At 37.7% G+C, this 18,414-nt stretch overlaps 1 protein-coding gene across 1 annotated transcript in view; it reads left to right on the top strand.

Annotated features, from left to right (window-relative positions):
• Window positions 1–18,414, top strand: part of NIBAN1 (niban apoptosis regulator 1) — a 153,566-nt gene that overhangs the window by 46,449 nt on the left and 88,703 nt on the right. The window contains exon 2 of the mRNA XM_086693374.1: window positions 17,829–17,959. Within this exon, the coding sequence (XP_086549500.1) occupies window positions 17,829–17,959 (131 nt within the window). The remainder of the gene's footprint in view (window positions 1–17,828; window positions 17,960–18,414) is intronic.

Raw genomic sequence — 18,414 nt, 5'->3', positions numbered from 1 at the left:
AATCAATTGCTTATTTCAACTGTCTGAATGTTCTCAAAAATGATGGCAGAATTGATGCTTTTCCAGGGATTACTATTGATTACTACTACTCTTAAAATGATTGGATTGATTATGCCATGCTCTGGCAGTTAATGGGACACCTATTTGCCTTGATTTTTAAATACTAGTTTAATAATGCAGAATGGTTTTATATGTGTAGTTGTGTACTTTCTACCCAGGGTTTCTAAACCTTTACTAAGCAGGTTATTATTTGTCTGTACTGTTTCTCTGGAGAAAGTTTCTCTATTACCCATTTAAAAATACAGTATGTCTACAAAGCATAGCCCTTTATAAAAACAGAAGGGAAAAATTTCATCCATGGGCCTATTATTCAATGGTAACCACTGTTATTGGTTTAATATAGGTCCTTCCAGTCTTTTTTTCTCTGCCCATCTGGTTTTGTTTCTTTAACTTCTTTGTGATCTCTCTATAAAAGTCTATGTTCACTTTTCTGTTGGTGTTGCTTACTTTTATGATGTGCATTTTTACATGCTATGTTAGTTTCCTTTCACAAATATATTTTAATGTTTGCATTCAACTTAAAATATGCCATACTTTATTTCTAAGATCAGGAAATACATTACTTTTTTATGGAAGAAAATTTTTACTTGCTTCAACTTTTATATAACTTTAAAGTAGCAGATAAACTACCAAGTTTTATAACAATTCAGATATCTAAGGTCAAAGTACTGAATTTTTTAAAATCCCAGATGGTTATATAATCAAAAGAAAGATATTCTTATTTTACATTTAAATTGTTTCCCTTTAGGGGCGCCTGGGTGGCTCAGTCAGTTGGGCATCTGACTTCGGCTCAGGTCATGATCTCATAGTTTGTGAGTTCAAGCCCCGTGTCGGGCTCAGTGCTAACAGCTCAGGGCCTGGAGCCTGCTTGGGATTCTGTGTCTCCCTCTCTCTCTGCCCTTCCCCCACTCACACTCTATTTCAAACCTGAAAATTAAGAACAAAATAAAAAATAAATAAAATGTTTCCTTTATATTTTTAATGATTTAATGATTTACAAATATTTTGAGGGGAAATACAACTTCTTTCTTTTTGTTCTCTCTTGATTATCTTCTCAGTCTCTTTAAATAGCCATAAACGACTAATTGGTTGAGTTATGCATCTTTGTGATAATCTAGTCATGGGCTGAGTTTCTTTCTTAAGATAAAGCTCTTGATTTTCCATTTTTACCCATCTTGTGGGTTTCCTACTCTTCAATCCCCTCTTGTTGACGGCTCAAAACCACTTCCTCTTTCAAGTTTGCCTCATTTCCTGTCCATTCATTTTCCTGGCTTTGGTTGGCAGGTCTTATTTATTTAAAACCATAATATATATATATACATATATATATATATATACATATATATGTATATATATATATGAAAATAACTATATATGGTATATATAAGATGTGTGATATATATATGTGTATATATTCTTTTCTTTCTTTCTAGTCCTGCATAACTGAGACAAAACTTTTCGTTTTTCCTTCCTAAGGGAATTTCCTTCCATCTGGAGATTATTTTTGAGTATGTGTGGTTTAAAAAATTGTTTTTTGGTTATTGTTTAATGTTTGTTTTATTTATTTGTTTATCTAAAGATTATTAAAGAATCTGTGACTCATAGAAGGCATTGTGTATTCAGATATATTTTATGCTCATTACCTAGGATGTTTACAGAATGTCTTCCACCCCCCCCAGGAAGTTCAAAGGCAGCTGCTTTGTACACCTCACCTGCTGCCATTACCCAAATATAGACAAGTCCAAGCACCACAGACACCCTGCACAGAAAACAGGAAAACAGATGACAAAATATCTCACTAATTTTCTTCTTAATGGTCTTTCTTTTAAAATTATTTCCAGCATAAATTTGAAACTTTTGTTTTTCTAATAGGTAGCAAATTTCCAATATTCACGCTGTTTAAACTCAATTCTTTCCCCCTTCATGCTGAGTTGGATTAAATCAACCAATTATTTTTGTGACATGTAAGCATGGTCTTAATCTATATGTTTACCTTACAACTTTCTTTGTAAATGTATAGTTTTGATGATTTGCTCCCGTTGGAACAGTAAAGCTCAGATTGGATTTAGAGAAAAGGAATAAAGTGTTCCTGCTGTGAGCCCCAGGCTGCTGTGGGGTTAGTTTGATCATCAACAGATGAGGACAGTCCAATTTGTACTAGGTATCTATTATCTATTTGTAGGATTTCTTTCTTTCTTTCTTTCTTTCTTTCTTTCTTTCTTTCTTTCAGTAGCTTTCATGCTCAACATGGGCTTGAACTCACAACCCTGAGATCAAGAGTTGCATGCTCTACTGACTGAGCCAGCCAGGTGCCCCTGTACCAGATATCTAAACGCTTAAGATTACCTATTTATTTAATTTTTTTTGCAATTTGTCTCATACTTAATCAGTATATAGCTAAATATATTGCTTTCTGACAAATTATTATTTATTGAAAGCCTATCTGGTCCCCTGTTGAGGGGAAAATAAACTCATAGTATGAAAGAAACAGTTTTGGAATAGAGTTTTCTAAAGAATTATAAAGGTACTTACAGGTTTAAATGTTGGTATAAATGTTCTATTTGTTTGGCAAACTAATTTCCCATCTGCTTTCCCCTTAGTCCTGGGAAGAGACTAAGAACAGGTGGTAGAGATTGAGAAGATGGGCAGGGAAAATGCATCCAGTATAGAACTAATATTGCTAATATTGCAGTGTCAATCTAACAGATATTTATCAAGGCATACTATGTGCCTGGTACTGACCTTTCTAGGCTCTTAGGAGTCAGGGACAAGAAATGCACTTTCAATGAGCTATGGAGTTATTTAGCAATAGACAGTAGGAAATCTGTGACAGAATGTAGCAGAGGTTGGGATGGCAGACACGCATGTGAGAATCATTGGGGTGTATATAGCCTGTGCAGTGGGATTGTGTTTCCAGAAAGAGTGGCTGATTAAGAAGCATATAGGAGGTGAGGAATCTGGAATACTGTTCAAGAGGTTTGATGGTGAAGGGAAAAAAAGAGCGCAATTGCCTGACAGGTAGGTGAGTACTTTCTTTTTCTTCAGAACTTGACCACATTTTGGGGCTTGAAGTAAAACCCAGTGAAAAGGAAGATAATGACAATCCAAGAAAAGGTGCATCATTGATGGGGTAAGCGTTTGGAGGAAGTGGATTGGGATGTCTTCCTTTTGAGACAGGCTGGAAAAAGGAAAAGTATAGTGGACAAGGGATGAACTTGAGAATGGATAGGAGAGAATTAAGATGTATCTTTATTTTCTGGAAAGAAGAAGTCTTCTGGGAGTAAAGGGAGAGCGGGGAAGGGAGCCTGAGGATACTGATGAAGGTGCAGTAGTTGCTTTGGAGAGTGGACAAGGCAGTCACCGAGCATGAGAAAAGGCTTGCTAAATAGTGCTGAGTCCAGCCCAGTCTGGAGCTCATTTGTTTGTAGTGGAGCCAAATGGACAGCTTTGCTCTCTCTTCTGCACTGTTGGGACGCCTGCAGGGATGCTATTAAATACCAAACTGTCCTGATCATAAGACTCAACTGGAAGAATATATTGAGAAGACAGGATTTCCATTCAGTCTTAGTACATTCTCATTCAGTGGGTCTGAGGTAGGGAATAGAATTTTCTATTTTTCTAGATCCCTTAATTTTAAAAAAGAATATGTTGCAGTGACTACAAAAATTGTTTTAAAAGGAAGGCTTTTGATAAAAGGTACAGAAACTCAAGCTGAACCACACTAATTTAATGAATCCTTAATGAAACACAAATCTTGATGTTTTTATTTTTTTATTTTTTTTTTCAACGTTTATTTTTGGGACAGAGAGAGACAGAGCATGAACGGGGGAGGGGCAGAGAGAGAGGGAGACACAGAATCGGAAACAGGCTCCAGGCTCTGAGCCATCAGCCCAGAGCCTGACGCGGGGCTCGAACTCACGGACCGCGAGATCGTGACCTGGCTGAAGTCGGACGCTTAACCGACTGCGCCACCCAGGCGCCCCGATGTTTTTATTTAATAATGGACTAATTATAGTTGGGGGCAAAAATGGCAAACAAAATCAATTTACTCTATCCATATATTTTCCAGATCTGTTAACTAGGAATCTAAAGTCTTTTTCTAAACTGAAATAACCCATTTGATTTAATTCTCACATGTAATTAAAACGTGCCTTCATGTTGGTACTTAATAAACTCTAGAATGGCAATTGCATGGTATAATGAGGAATTTTAAACTTTGTTGCAGAAGATATGATTGAGTACATAGAAAATCCAAGATAATTTAAAGATAAATTAATTTAAAGAGTTTTTTTTCTTTTAAGTTTCTGGGTATAAAACAGTGTGGAGGTTCCTCAAAAAATTAAAAATAGATCTACTCTATGACCCAGCAATAGCACTGCTAGGAATTTACCCAAGGGATACAGGAGTACTGATGCATAGGGCCACTTGTACCCCAATGTTTATAGCAGCACTTTCAACAGTAGCCAAATTATGGAAAGAGCCTAAATGTCCATCAACTGATGAATGGATAAAGAAATTGTGGTTTATATACACAACGGAATACTCCATGGCAATGAGAAAGAATGAAATCTGGCCTTTTGTAGCAACGTGGATGGAACTGGAGAGTGTTATCTAAGTGAAATAAGTGATACAGAGAAAGACAGATACCATATGTTTTCACTCTTATGTGGATCCTGAGAAACTTAACAGAAGACCATGGGGGAGGGGAAGGAAAAAAAAAGTTAGAGAGGGAGGGAGCCAAACCACAAGGGACTCTTAAAAACTGAGAATAAACTGAGGGTTGATGGGGGTGGGAGAGAGGAGAAAGTGGGTGATGGGCATTGAAGAGGGCACCTGTTGGGATGAGCACTGGGTGTTGTATGGAAACCAATTTGACAATAAATTTCATACATAAAAAAATAAAGTTTCTGGGTATAAGGCAAACATATCGAAGTTAAGAGCTGGTAGTAACCAATTAAAAATGTAAAAGAAAAAAGATTCCATTCATAAGAACAAGACAAATCCATATGAAATTGGGTTTAGGAATAAATCTAACAAATATGTGCAAAAATCTTCATGAATAAAAATGACAAAATGTCATCAAAGAGCATTAAAGAAGCCTTGACTAAATGAAGAGATATGCCATGCTAATGAATGAGAACAGGGCTGCTGTCTACAATGACTCAGGATGTTCATAGCAGGAGGCTCCTAACTAAAGAAGGGTTAGCAGAGGTCAAAACCAGCCTGTGCTGCATTATTCACTCATGTGAGGCTGGCTGTAGGAAAGGGTAGCTTTTCCTAGTTTGCATGTAAATGCTGTCTGGGCTAGCAGCAATCTTAGATGGGAAGATTATATCATAAAACTATCAGCCTCATAATAATCACAGATTCACTGTTTTTCCAATCAAAATCCTGACATTGTTTTTCTGTGGGACTTGACATAATTCACTCTATGGAAGAGCATTGGCTAAAGAATATCTAAGACAATTTGAAGAAGAACCAAGTGGGAAGACTTTACACTCCTGATGGCAGAAATTCTTATTTTTTTAAATGTTTATTTATCTTTGAGAGATAGAGTGGGGGAGGAGCAGAGAGAGAGGGAAACACAGAAATCTGAAGCGGGCTCCAGGGTCTGAGCTGTCAGCACAGAGCCCAACATGGGGCTCGAACTCACGAAGCGTGAGATCGTGACCTGAGTTGAAGTCAGATGCTTAACCAACTGAGACACCCAAGTGCCCCCAGAAATTCGTATTAACACTATAATAATTAAGACAGTATGGTACCAATAGCACAGGGATAGACAATAGACTAATGGAATAGACTAGAGAGCTCAAAAGCAACCTATTCCAATATGCAAACTTGGAATATATCAGAAATAGGCACATGTTGGAAGAAATGCAAAATAAATATTGCTGGAATAATTAGTTATCTGTAGGGTAAAGTATGGATTCATGGCTCATAATCCACACAGAAATTAATTCCAGGTTGTAAAAAGCCTTGTGCTAACGTCCTTTTAGAAGAACATGAGGGAGAATATCATTATGAAGACAATAGCAAGGAAGGATTTCCTAAACCAGACACTAAAAACACAAACCAGAGAGAATAAGATAGTTACATCTGACTTCATTAAACTTTAAAACTGTTCTTCAACACTGTAATCCAAGGGAAAAGACAAGCCACAGATGGGGAAAAGACAACAGAAATGTTTTTATCTGAGAAGGATTCATACCTAAAATTGACAGATAATGCCTATGTATCAGTAAGAAGAAGATGTATGGAGAAAGGATGTGAATTCATAGAATAAGAAACCTGACTGGCCAATAAATATATGGAAAAGTGCTCAACTCACTATTACTTTGATAAATGTAAATTAAGGTACCATTTTCTACAGATCAAAATAGACAAAAATGTATAAGTGGGACAATACTTAGAGTTTCTAAAGATGTGGGAGGAAGGAAGTTCTTATACGCTGCTGGTAGAGTGTGAATTACACAGCTTCCCCCCCCCCCCGGCTGCCGCCCCCCAGAGAGAAATTTGGCAATATCAAGTGCAGATGAAGATGCTCGCACTTTGCCCCAATATTCTATACATACACTCTAGAGAAACTAATACTTATGACCCATTTACATTCACAACAGCATTGATTAGAAGAGCAAAAGAAGAAATAAGTGAGAGGCCCATCAACAAGGAGACAGATAAATCGTGAGATGTGTTAGAAGTATAGATATCCGTTAAAATGAATACACTAGAAATACATATCACACATATACATGATATACATATACATGACATATACGTGATCTACCTATCTGCCTTAAGCAAGCTGCAGAATGACAGGCAAAGTTGTCAGAAAATATGCATAACAATGCTATTAGTTATACATGGATATATGTATTGATATTTACCTATGTTGTAAGAATCTAAAATGACTTATAGGAATAAATACCGCTTTGAGTATAGTGGTGCCTAGTCATGTTGTGGGGCAGGGTAGAGGGGGCTACAGATGTGGCTGTAATGTTTTGTTTAATCTTTTGTTAGCAAATATGGCATATGTTAAGATTTTGTTTAGCTGGATGGTAGGAATATATATTCTTCACTTCATGTTCTATATGCTTGAAATAGTTCATAAAGAAAACACAGACATAGGCAAAACCTTCTTATTAGTGGCAACACATCTCATCTCTTGACTCATATAAAGTAGGAAACAGAGAAGAGAGCAGAAAAACTTTGTTGAAGACATTTCAGATATCATGTGGATGATAGGCCTGGTTCACAGCAGTACCTTTTAACCTTGATTTGGTACAAAACACATTCTTAATCAGTAAATAAGAAAATCTACCTAATTAGTGCATTTCCCAGGGAGCCTTATGTTATTAGTCAGCAAAGACTGTAGCTTTAATTGAAACAGTGATGCCATTTAATTGGAACACCTGAATGAGATTAAGGGGTGCTCAGTTAAGGTCAATTCGTTTCCCCTGTGCCCAGAGCCTTGTTGGGTCTCTGCCTTCTTGCTGGCAACTTCTGCCAATTGGGATGTATCTGAGCCAAATGCTTTTACTGTCCTTCATAAATCATTTAATGGAATGTTTTAAATACAGATTCCATGTATTTCCGAATGTATTCTGAAAGACATTGGCATGCTGATTGTACTGATAAATTTAGAACTCATTATATTGAAGCACTAGACATTTGCATTGCTTTTAATTTGTTACTGACCCAACGGTTTAATATGTATAGATTAAATGAAATAAATTAGTAATTGTTTTGGGACTCAATAATGTATTTGGTTGGTTATATCTGTATTAGTCAGGGTTCTCCAGAGAAACAGAACCAACAGAAGAAAGAGAGAGATATTTTTTTAAATAAGGAATTTGGAAAAAAATAAAATAGAAATAAGGAAAGGAATTGGCTCATGGGATTATGGAGGCTGATGAGTCCCAAGATCTGAGGTCAGCAAGGTGGAGACCCAGAAGAGCTGAAGGCTAGCTCCACTATGAAAGCCAGCATGCTAGAAGCCCAGGAAGAGACAATGTTTCAGTCCAAGTTGAAAGGCAAAAAAAAAAAAAAACAAAAACCAAAACCAAAAACAAAAACAAAAACAAAAAAAACCAAAAACAAACAATGTCCCAGCTCAGGGAAGCTAGAAAGAAGGAAATTCCCTCTTGCTCAACCTTTTTGTTTTATTCAGGCTTTCAACTGATTGGATGAGGCCCACCCAACATTGGGGATGGCAATCTTCATTTTTTATTTACCTATTCAAATATTAACCTCATCCAGAAACACCCTCACCAACACATCCAGAGTATCTGGGCACCCCATGGCTCAGTAAAGTTGACACACACAATTGGCCATAACAAAAATCTTTCTACTCAAATTTAAGATCATTTCACAAGGCTTCCTGACAATATGGTTTTTATTACCAAAGATTATTTACATTCCTCCATTAATAAAAAAAGGAGTGCTTGAATTCTTCTATAAAAATCAATGTAGTATTTAGTAGAAAGAAAAACTGCTAAAAACACTGACACTGACTGGGGTGCCTGGGTGGCTCAGTTGGTTAAGCGTTTGACTTTGGCTCAGGTCATGATCTCACTACTTATGAGTTCGAGCCCCACATCAGGCTCTATGCTGACAGCTTGGAGCCTGGGACTTGCTTCAGATTCTGTTTCTGTCTCTCTGCCCCTCCTCTGCACTATCTCTCTGTCTCTCAAATATAAAATAAAACATTTTTAAAAATTGACATTGATTTATTTAAAAAAACTTTTTTTAATGTTTATTTATTTTTGAGAGAGAAAGAGAGGTGAGCAGGGGAGGGTTAGAGAGAGAGGGAGACACAGAATCCGAAGCAGGCTCCAGACTCTGAGCTGTCAGCAGAGAGCCTGACGTGGGGCTTGAACTCACAACCCGTGAGATCATGACTTGAGCCAAAGTCAGATGCTTAGACTGAGCCATCCAGGTGCCTCCCAAAATTGACATTGATTTAAAAAAACATTTTACAAATGTTCTGTTACTCAGTAGTTTTATGACTACTGGACAATTAATTTCTTGATCTGAAAATAGAACGTTGGAATTTATTATTATGATCCCACCTAGCTCTGGAGGTCTGTAACTTTGATCTTTTCATTAATATGTGGAAGTTGGAATGTGATTGGCATTGGCATATCTGTGCTACCGTCCAGATGAACTCAAGTTGCTTTCTTAGGGATATTGTGGAAGGCAGTCCCAGTTATTTATAGTTCTTTTTCATATTTAATTTCCTTGGTGCCTGTAATGACTAGTTTAGAGTAAATGAATCTCACCTGTGAGGACTGGACTCCAAACAGAGCTAAACTTAGAAAGTTTCAGAACATTTGTTAAGGACCATGTAAAATCACTTTATAGAAGAGCAATTTCCATAGAAAAAAATGGGGTTTCCATAGAACTTGATACTATCTAAATAGTTATTTCTATTAGAGAGTTAATGGGCCTTTTTCTGTCTCCTTTTTTAGAGCATCACATATAATCGCTTTGGATAATTTTTCACTAATGTACATTACACAAGAATATTTTAATTTCGTGATTAACTATTTTGCTGGCAACAGATTGTCAAAAAAGCATGTGATGAGCTGTATTTTAGACTGTGCTAGATCTGACTTTATTATTGGAGATACTTGGGTTGTTATCAAGAAAATTGTATTCAGAGGACACAGTGCCTGACTGAATTAAGTGGATAGGAATGAGAACCATTTTGGCAGTTCTTAAATTCTTATGAGGATAAGTTAGAGCATGCTAAAATAATTTTCACTAATGAGTACTTTATCTGCCTTGTAAATAGTTTCAGAAAGTTAGCTAGCCTACAGAAATGTTGACTAGTTTATGAAGTTCTACCTGCACCTTCCTAAGCCTAGCATTATCATCTTTCATTTTCCTAGCCAAGTCACTCCTACTTATCGTTACCCATATACCCAGACTAACAAAACACGTATCTGGGCCCCAAATACAGTTCTCTAAAAAATGCACTTTTTTTTACACGAATGGTGTAGATTCTTGAGAGAGAAGTAGAAACTATAGTAGAAAGCATTTCAAGCAAATATACTTCTGTGTGAGGAAAAGAAAAATGGAATGAAAGAAAAAAAGAATATAATTAGGAAAATAAAGAGAAACCTGGAAGAGACACCAGGACCTATTGTGTTGGAAGGGGGAATCACTTAGTAAAATTCCTAGGCTTGTTGCCTGGTTTATTTTAAGTCTGGCCTGATTTCTTTTAATGTGCATATCGTGTTCATTTATATGGTCGCAATCTCAAAGCAAAGGATATTTTCAGGATTCTGGAATAATCTGAGAGCCTCTGATAAAATATGTGCAAAAAATTTTAATAACTATAATTAGACTCAAAAGGAGCAAAGGAAATCTCATTTCAGTTTGTGAATTTCTGCTATGTATTTCTTCAAAACCAAAAAAGGCTGTCTAATGGGCAACCATGATTCCTTCTGAATTCATACTTCTTGTGATGCTTTCTGAAAAAGTAGCTGTGTCAGATGGGTTTAATTTTATTTTTCACACACTTTCCTCTCATTTATGAAGAAAAAGACAGCCAATCTGCAGCTTCCTTTGGGGACATTAGACAGCTTAGAGAAGTGGCAAAATAAACAAGACTTATTCTCATCAGATGTGTCATGGGAAAATTGGAAGCATGCTGTGAGGTAATGGCAAAATAATCTTGAAAATTTCCAAGCACGTTTTTCCAAATGAAATGAAATTTAAAGTTAGTTTTCATCTAATTATGGCTAAAGAAAAATGCGTACATAAAAATACAGGTATATTTATATACATATCTATCTTCCAACAATACTATTATAATTTCTTCCTCTAAAAAAAGAGGAGGGCAGACTTAAGGTCTCAAAGTTCTAGAAAGCTGTTCACTGGAATAGCTGACCACAGGGATTTTAAATTTTCCCTTGGATAAGGTAATGGGCATTGGAATGTATAGCACGGTAGTGTTTTTCCCTTTCTTGGTGTCTCCTCCATTTCTCTTACTTTTATTAACCTGTGAGGGTATTGTTCTACCAAATCCCTAGTATAGATGGGCACCTTAATTTATTTCAGTGCTGTGGCCATTTGTAGAAAACATTGTTCTTATTTCTGCTGTTAACCTTCAAAATAAAGCTGCCAGTTATTTTACCAGAAAAAGATGGGTTTTATTCAGGAATAGCAGAGAATTGCAATCTGGGACAAGCAAGCTATGGCAAAATCATAAGCAAATCCACTGAACAAAGGGGAGAGGAACACTTTTTTATATAGGTAAAGGGCAAGTTGGGAAGGCTGTCATAAACAAAAAATCCATTGGAGTAAACTGGGAGTGGAAGTAGAGTGGTTTTTCATTGGCTGAGTTGTGACTTTCTCCCATTGGCGGGGCTATTGCTAGGGGAGGAGGAAAGTTTTTCTTCTTCCTGTTGGGATAGTAAAGTAGTATCTATCAGCTAGGTCCATCTATTCCTATTGGATTTGCAATTAATGAAAAGTGGTAGGGTGTGAGAGTTCCCCTGCCAAACCTCCTGACTCCGTTTTAGTTAGGTTTTCCTTTTTGAATTTTCACACTGTTCACCCACTGGAGTTGGTGTCTGGCCCTTACATAGCATCTGTAAGTACATGTGGATTCATGGAATCCTCTTAATAGGTCAAGCTTTGTGGCCGTATTAAAGATACTGGGCCCATTTTTAGAACAGGGATTGCAAAAAATTGAAGGTCTTTCAGTGCAAAGGCAAGTATATTGCAAGCCTAACTCAGAGTTTTGGATCTCTATGAGTTTTGGAAATGAGGAAACTGTTCTTTGTTTATTCCTAAGCATGTCTGTTTTCTATCCAGAAGGTCCTGGCATGATTTTGAAATATTTAATATAAGCTCTTGGGAGAGTTCTATGTTTCTCTTCTGTGGATTAATATCTGAAGTAAATCGTAGAGAACATAAGTTGGTTTATATATTTCTTGTTTTTAACACAAAGTAGAGTTCCTGCCAGATAAATTTCAGAGAGTTGATGGGATTAAGGCTGCCCATGAAGAATTTTTTACTTTTCCTATGGAATCTGTTCAAAAATATCACTGTGCTTAAGCACACACACACACACACACACACACACACACACGTGCGCGCGCACACACACACACACACACACACCATTTAGTTCAATTATGGAGAATCCAATTTATCCCCATTCTCTAAGGCATTTACTGGAAGAGAGAGTCCTTGGGCATTATTCTGTGTAATTAGATTTTTGCACCTTTGTATTGTGAATTGGGATTTCTGATTTCTCCACCCTAAGGTGCACAGTGATGATGCTCAGAAGCCTGAGACTATAACTGATGTTATAATTCATCAGGACTTTTAAACTTTTATAATTTAAGAAACTCTGGGGGGAAAACAATAGTGGGTATTATACTCTATTTTATAAATATTTAAAATATTTTTTAGAGCTACTTCTCTTATTCCCCCAAATTAATCTTTTTTTTGTGTGTAATGTTTATTTATTATTGAGACACAGAGACAGAGTGCTAGTGTGGGAGGGGCAGAGAGAGAGAGAGGGAGACACAGAACCCGAGGCAGGCTCCAGGCTCTGAGCTAGCACAGAGCCCGACGCGGGGCTTGAACCCACAGGCCGTGAGATCATGACCTGAGCCGAAGTTGGATGCTTAACTGACTGAGCCACCCAGGTGTCCCCCCCCTCCAAATTAATCTTCACCAGAAACCTCAACAGTGTTTACGAAAATGTGTCAAAGGCTTAATTAATCCTCTTCTAATGTCTGGATTTGGCTCGGTTTTCAGGAAATAGCCACTTTGTTAAAATAAATCCATTTTTTAAAAATGTTTGTATTTTTCTTCTTCATAGTAACAATAAAAATGTGACATCTGAAAATAGCGATTTTTGGAAGGTAATATAGGGAAAAAAACCAAAGATGAAATGTTAAGTAAATAAAACTGGGCACAAAATATAATATTCTCAAACTATTAAAAAATAATTATAAAAAATATTAGAAGGAAATATGGCAAAATAATGTTTGGATTGTTTATATCTTTCACTACCTATCAGCTGTTTTTCTAAAAGTATTTGAAGCAGGGATAAATATATTTCAGAGAAGATTTTAGAACAGGTTATAGTTGTATTGACAGTGCAGATGATGGGAAAACTAGAAATAATCCACTGTAAACAGTATCTTTCAAGAAAGAAAACTAGTGATAAAGACTAGATTTAAGTTGAATTACTACAGATCTGGAAGGTTAGCAAAAAAACTTCTAGAATAAAAAAATATACAAATCTATTCAGACTTCATGTAAGTTTTACCTAGACACTTATATACTTCCCATGATTACAGACTGGTCAAGAAAAATAAACAAACTAAGGAAGGTGTTTGCTCGTAAATAATTCTCCACATCTAATTTCATGGACAAAATTCATCTAAAAGTTTAAAAGGAATTAATCAGGGGGCGCTTGGGTAGCTCAGTCAGTTAAGCATCTGCCTTTGGCTCAGGTCATGATCTCATGATTGATGAGTTTGAGCCTCTTGTCGGGCTCTGTGCTGACAGCTCAGAGCCCAGGGCCTGCTTCTGACTCTGTGTCTCTCCCCGCCCCCCTCTCCCTCCCCCGTTTGTGCTCTCTTTCACACTTAAAAATGAATAAACATTAAAAAAATTTTTTTGAAAAGGAGTTAATCAGTAAGAGTCTTATTTTTTTTGAAAAAACAAATGAGTTGAGCTTTGAAAGTGTATATTTTTAATAACAAATATTCAAGCTGAGAATTGGGCCTTTCTCCTTTCTGGGGACATTGGCATGGGTTTCAAGATTATGATGCATTGTACTTTGCTTTATTCTTAAATATTTACTCAACCATTCTTTCATTCATTCAACAAATATTTGCTAAGTACATAAATACAGTATATACCCTTGGAGGAGAGATAAGCTATATTTAAACAGCTGTAGCAAAGTGGAGCACAGTTTTGGGAGAACACAAACAAAGGTGAGATTGTTTCCACCTGGGGAGAGCCAAAAAAACCTCTGTTGGGGTTGGAATTTCCATCTGGGCTTGAAGGATCTGAAAGTGACTGGCAGGGCGTTTAGCGGGAGAAAGGAGAGGTGAAGGCGTGTACAGGGGACAAGGAGATTTCATTTGAGTAGGAGAGGTAGAAAATAAAGACAATTGGGGCCAGATCACAGGGCCTTTGGTACTGGGCTAAGTGGTTACTACTCTGGGCAATGGGGAACTGTTGAAGTTTTTATGAAGGTAGTGACAATGATCTTGTAGCAACGTGTCAAATGAAACTTGTCAGACCAGGACCAAGAGGATTGTACCTCTATGACTATGAGGAATGCCTCTTATGGTTTTCAAGAGTTCCCTGGGAGCATTAAGGGCAAGACTTGGATCTGAAGGACAATTTCCTACCCTACCGTCTGGGCCTTGTTAACTTGTGCTAGCTTTCTCGTGAGAGGAACCATGGTGGCCAGCTTGGACTCAGCCTCTCATGTTCTGCTCCGTCAGCCCTGGACTCACTCTGGCCACTCCCCAGAATCTGTCTTGGCCACACTGACCAAGCTTTGGCTTATTTCCCATAATCCTCCAGGCTCTGTGTATCAGCACTGGCATTCCCAACTCCCACTCTGCCTTTGACTTTTTTGTTCCTCTTTTGGAGCTGAGAGCTAGTATGCTTTTGGTAGTTTTTTGTTTTGTTTTTGTTTTGTTTTGTTTCTGCTGTGATTAATACTGAGGGCAGATTAAGAGACTTTTATGGTGTTGAAGCTGTACTAGTTTGGGTGGGGGCAACAGGGTGGATCAACAAATATTGTGGGAATAGAAGTGACAAGATCCAGGGGCGCTTGGGTGGCTCAGGCAGTTAAGCCTCTGACTTCGGCTCAGGTCGTGATCTCACAGTTTGTGGGTTCAAGCCCTGAATCAGGCTCTGTGCTGACAGCTCAGAGCCTGGAGCCTGCTTCAGATTCTGTGTCTCCTCCTCTCTCTGCCCCTCCCCTGCTCATGTACATGTGTGCTCTCAGTAATATGATGAGATTTCTCCTCTGTCTTCATTTTATACGAGGAGGGGAGTTAACTTGTATAAGTCCCCACTGCTGGTGAGTAGCTGAGATGGCACCCAAAGCCATGTTTGTCTGACTCCAGAGTCCATTTTCCTAACCACAGTGGTGTTTTGCCCCAACACCAGGCTTTTATTTAAATGTCAAGATCCCTACTTAGGTGTTCCTTTGTTTGGGTTTAGATAGGCTTAATCTAGGGGCGCCTGGGTGGCGCAGTCGGTTAAGCGTCCGACTTCAGCCAGGTCACGATCTCGCGGTCTGTGAGTTCGAGCCCCGCGTCGGGCTCTGGGCTGATGGCTCAGAGCCTGGAGCCTGTTTCTGATTCTGTGTCTCCCTCTCTCTCTGCCCCTCCCCCGTTCATGCTCTGTCTCTCTCTGTCCCAAAAAATAAATAAACGTTAAAATTTCCCATCAATTAACTTATAAAAAAAAAATAGATAGGCTTAATCTAAAATCGAGATACATTTTGGGAATCACTTGAGGTTCTTTTCCCCCTAGAACTTAATGATAGTTAGCTGTTTCATTCACATTTTGAACCAGTCGTTAGGTTAATTACCATAGAAAGCTGTAGTCCCTTTTTTATAAATGCTGCCTGGTGGAAGATGTGTTGGTACTCAAATCACAGAAGCATTTTTTCTCATACATTGGGAGGGAGTGGTGGCATCATAACACCTCAGTAGAGGCAGGGCATCCTTGACTGAGGCTTTGTGATGTGGCAGGAAATCAAGTTTCAAAGCTTTGTAGAGCTCATCATAAAATGGCATCCACCTTCTTTCATTTAAATCCAAGTGCTTGCAAGAGTGCAAAAATTAGTGTCATAAATTAGCAGGCTGCCCTTCTGCGAGACAAAATAGTGGTCACTTGGACCCAAAGGGCAGATTTTGTTAATTGTTTCTATGTTTCGGTGAGGTGAGGCTCATTCTCATTGTGGGAATTCCTAAAGATATCCCACTCCTATGTAAGAAAATTATAGACAAGGATATAGAATTTTATTTCTTATGCACTATATAAAAGCTAAAAAAATATTAACCAATTAGATAATTATAAAGTCTAAGTATATTAAAGTATTATGCAAATACTGATTAATAGTAATACCATAGACTCACAGAGCAAGCAAAAGCATGCTGATTCAAATTATAGGAGCTTTTATTTGCATTTCTACAGAACCTATTATTAGTGGGTCTCAACACACCTTTCAAGTAATAGTTATTAAAGCCCATAAGTATGACCAAAAAAGATCATTTTATTGAGGGAATAAGGAAGAACTCCCCCTTTCCTCATACAGAGTAGATCTAAATGCCTGATCTAAAGTAGGATTCTCTATAGAAAGAGTATTCATACACTATGAGTGTCTGGGGCTATGATTCCATACATATAGAAGTTGGCAGCTATGAATTCAAGGTTCTCATATTGAGTATCTCAATCTATGTGGTTAGAACTCTTCACTTATTTTTGAAATTTTATATGCATAATAGCTCTAAACAAATCTTGCCAGTATATTTTAATATTTCTCTGTGACTATATCAAATTTGAAAACAAAAATTATGCAAAGCTCGCATGAAAATATTTTAAAATATTTTGGAATTGTTATAGCACATTAATTTTTTTCTCAAGATAATATCTTATTCCAAGGACTAACAGCTTGTAAGCACAGCCAGTGAGACCCGTGTTTATTTCTCTACTTTGTAGCAAGTCCTTGAAAGGTGAGGATTTCTAATCTGTCTGGGAATATTCCTTTGCCTTTTCTCCCCTATTTCTTTTTCTCCTTTCCCTCCTTTGCAACTTAACCTACTCTCTAAAGCTAATAAGCACAGGTTGGAAAAGTTCAAGAATATTCCTAGTGCCTGACCCTCCTCTTTCTCCATCTTGAGTCCTCAAACTACCCCTCTTCCCCCCATGATTGATCCTAAGCTTCATTTTCTTCTGGTGCTAAGTCATCATAATGCAGTTGTTGGTCACTATTGTAAGGCAGCTGTACTTCCAGGGTTGTACTTCAATGTCATGTAGATTTCAAGAAAAGCATGAACTAGTGAGTACTTTCCTTTATAGTTAGGGACACTGGAGCCTGGAGAGAATGAGGGACTTGACTGAGGACATCCAGCTGATTTCTGTCTCCCTGGAATTGGGACCACAGCTCAGGTCTCTGGACTCTTAAAGTGTTTTCCTCTACCTCATAGTAATTATATAAGGCTTTGAGTCACACAAAAAATTTAAACCAGAAACATAGGAGCAGAACTAGAAGAAACAGTTGGTCGATTTTATCCTGGGCTGTGGGTCAGTGAGATGAGATGGAACCTCAAGGATCGAAGGAAGAATGGAATGATGTGTGTGCAGAGTTGAAATGGTGGCCCCTGGGATTACTGCGTGGGAGTTGGATGACTGGAGGTAGAGGGGAGTGAAGAACAAGCTGGAGTGGAGAGCCGGATAAGGTAGAATGGTAGTCATATAGGGATTTAGAAGGATGACTGAGTTTATAGCCAAGGCAATGGGTTGTTGATGTAAGATGAAGAAAAATTCTATTGGTTACTGGATGGATGGTCCTTAGGGACAGCACAGACTCTCAAGATGACGTCAGAAGGGGAGGGAGAGATATAGGCACGTATGGCATGTTGCAAAGTTCTCAGGAAATGTGAACTGACAAATCCCTGGTAAACAGTGGTACTAGTGGGGTAGATATGTGTCTAGTTTGTAAGAGATGCCACATTTCTAAATTCTAATTTTCTTATTTTTTCTAGGGAAAACTGAGGCTACCATCAAAAACTTTAGTCCCTTCTATAGTCGTCAGTACTCTGTGGCCTTCTGCAATCATGTTCGCAGTGAAGTGGAACAGCAAAGAGATTTAACATCACAATTTTTGAAGACCAAGGTAACCCGTGGACATTTGGTTGACAAATATCCCCCACTGAAGAATGCTTTATAACATACCATGTTTCAGAAATAAATAGTAATTTGAATGGCAGTTCAAAAAAATCTGTCCCTAAGAAAAAAATCTGTTCTCAAATCATTTCATGCTCAAAAAACGTTATTTGCCTGGAAGTTAGAATGTGTGATTCCTTGCTGATGGTGTAATCCATACGAAAAGAAACCTAGCATGGTCAGTTTTATTGTTTTTCCCACACTGATGCTTTAATATCAGGAAATTGGACTTGCTGTAGTGAGTTCAATAAAAAAAAAGTCATAATTTCAGTGCCTTGGACTATGGGCATTTTTGTTTTGGTCATTGATCAACCGTGATCTTCTCTTCTAATCCCCTAACTTACTCTTTCTCCCTTGCTCCATCATAATAATTACCTACACGTCAACAAATATGTATTGATAACC

This window comes from Puma concolor, chromosome E4 (genome assembly GCF_028749965.1).
Source record: "Puma concolor isolate L17-30 chromosome E4, mPumCon1.1.hap2, whole genome shotgun sequence".
Lineage (NCBI taxonomy): Eukaryota > Metazoa > Chordata > Mammalia > Carnivora > Felidae > Puma > Puma concolor.
This window is presented reverse-complemented; position numbering and strand designations above follow the sequence as displayed.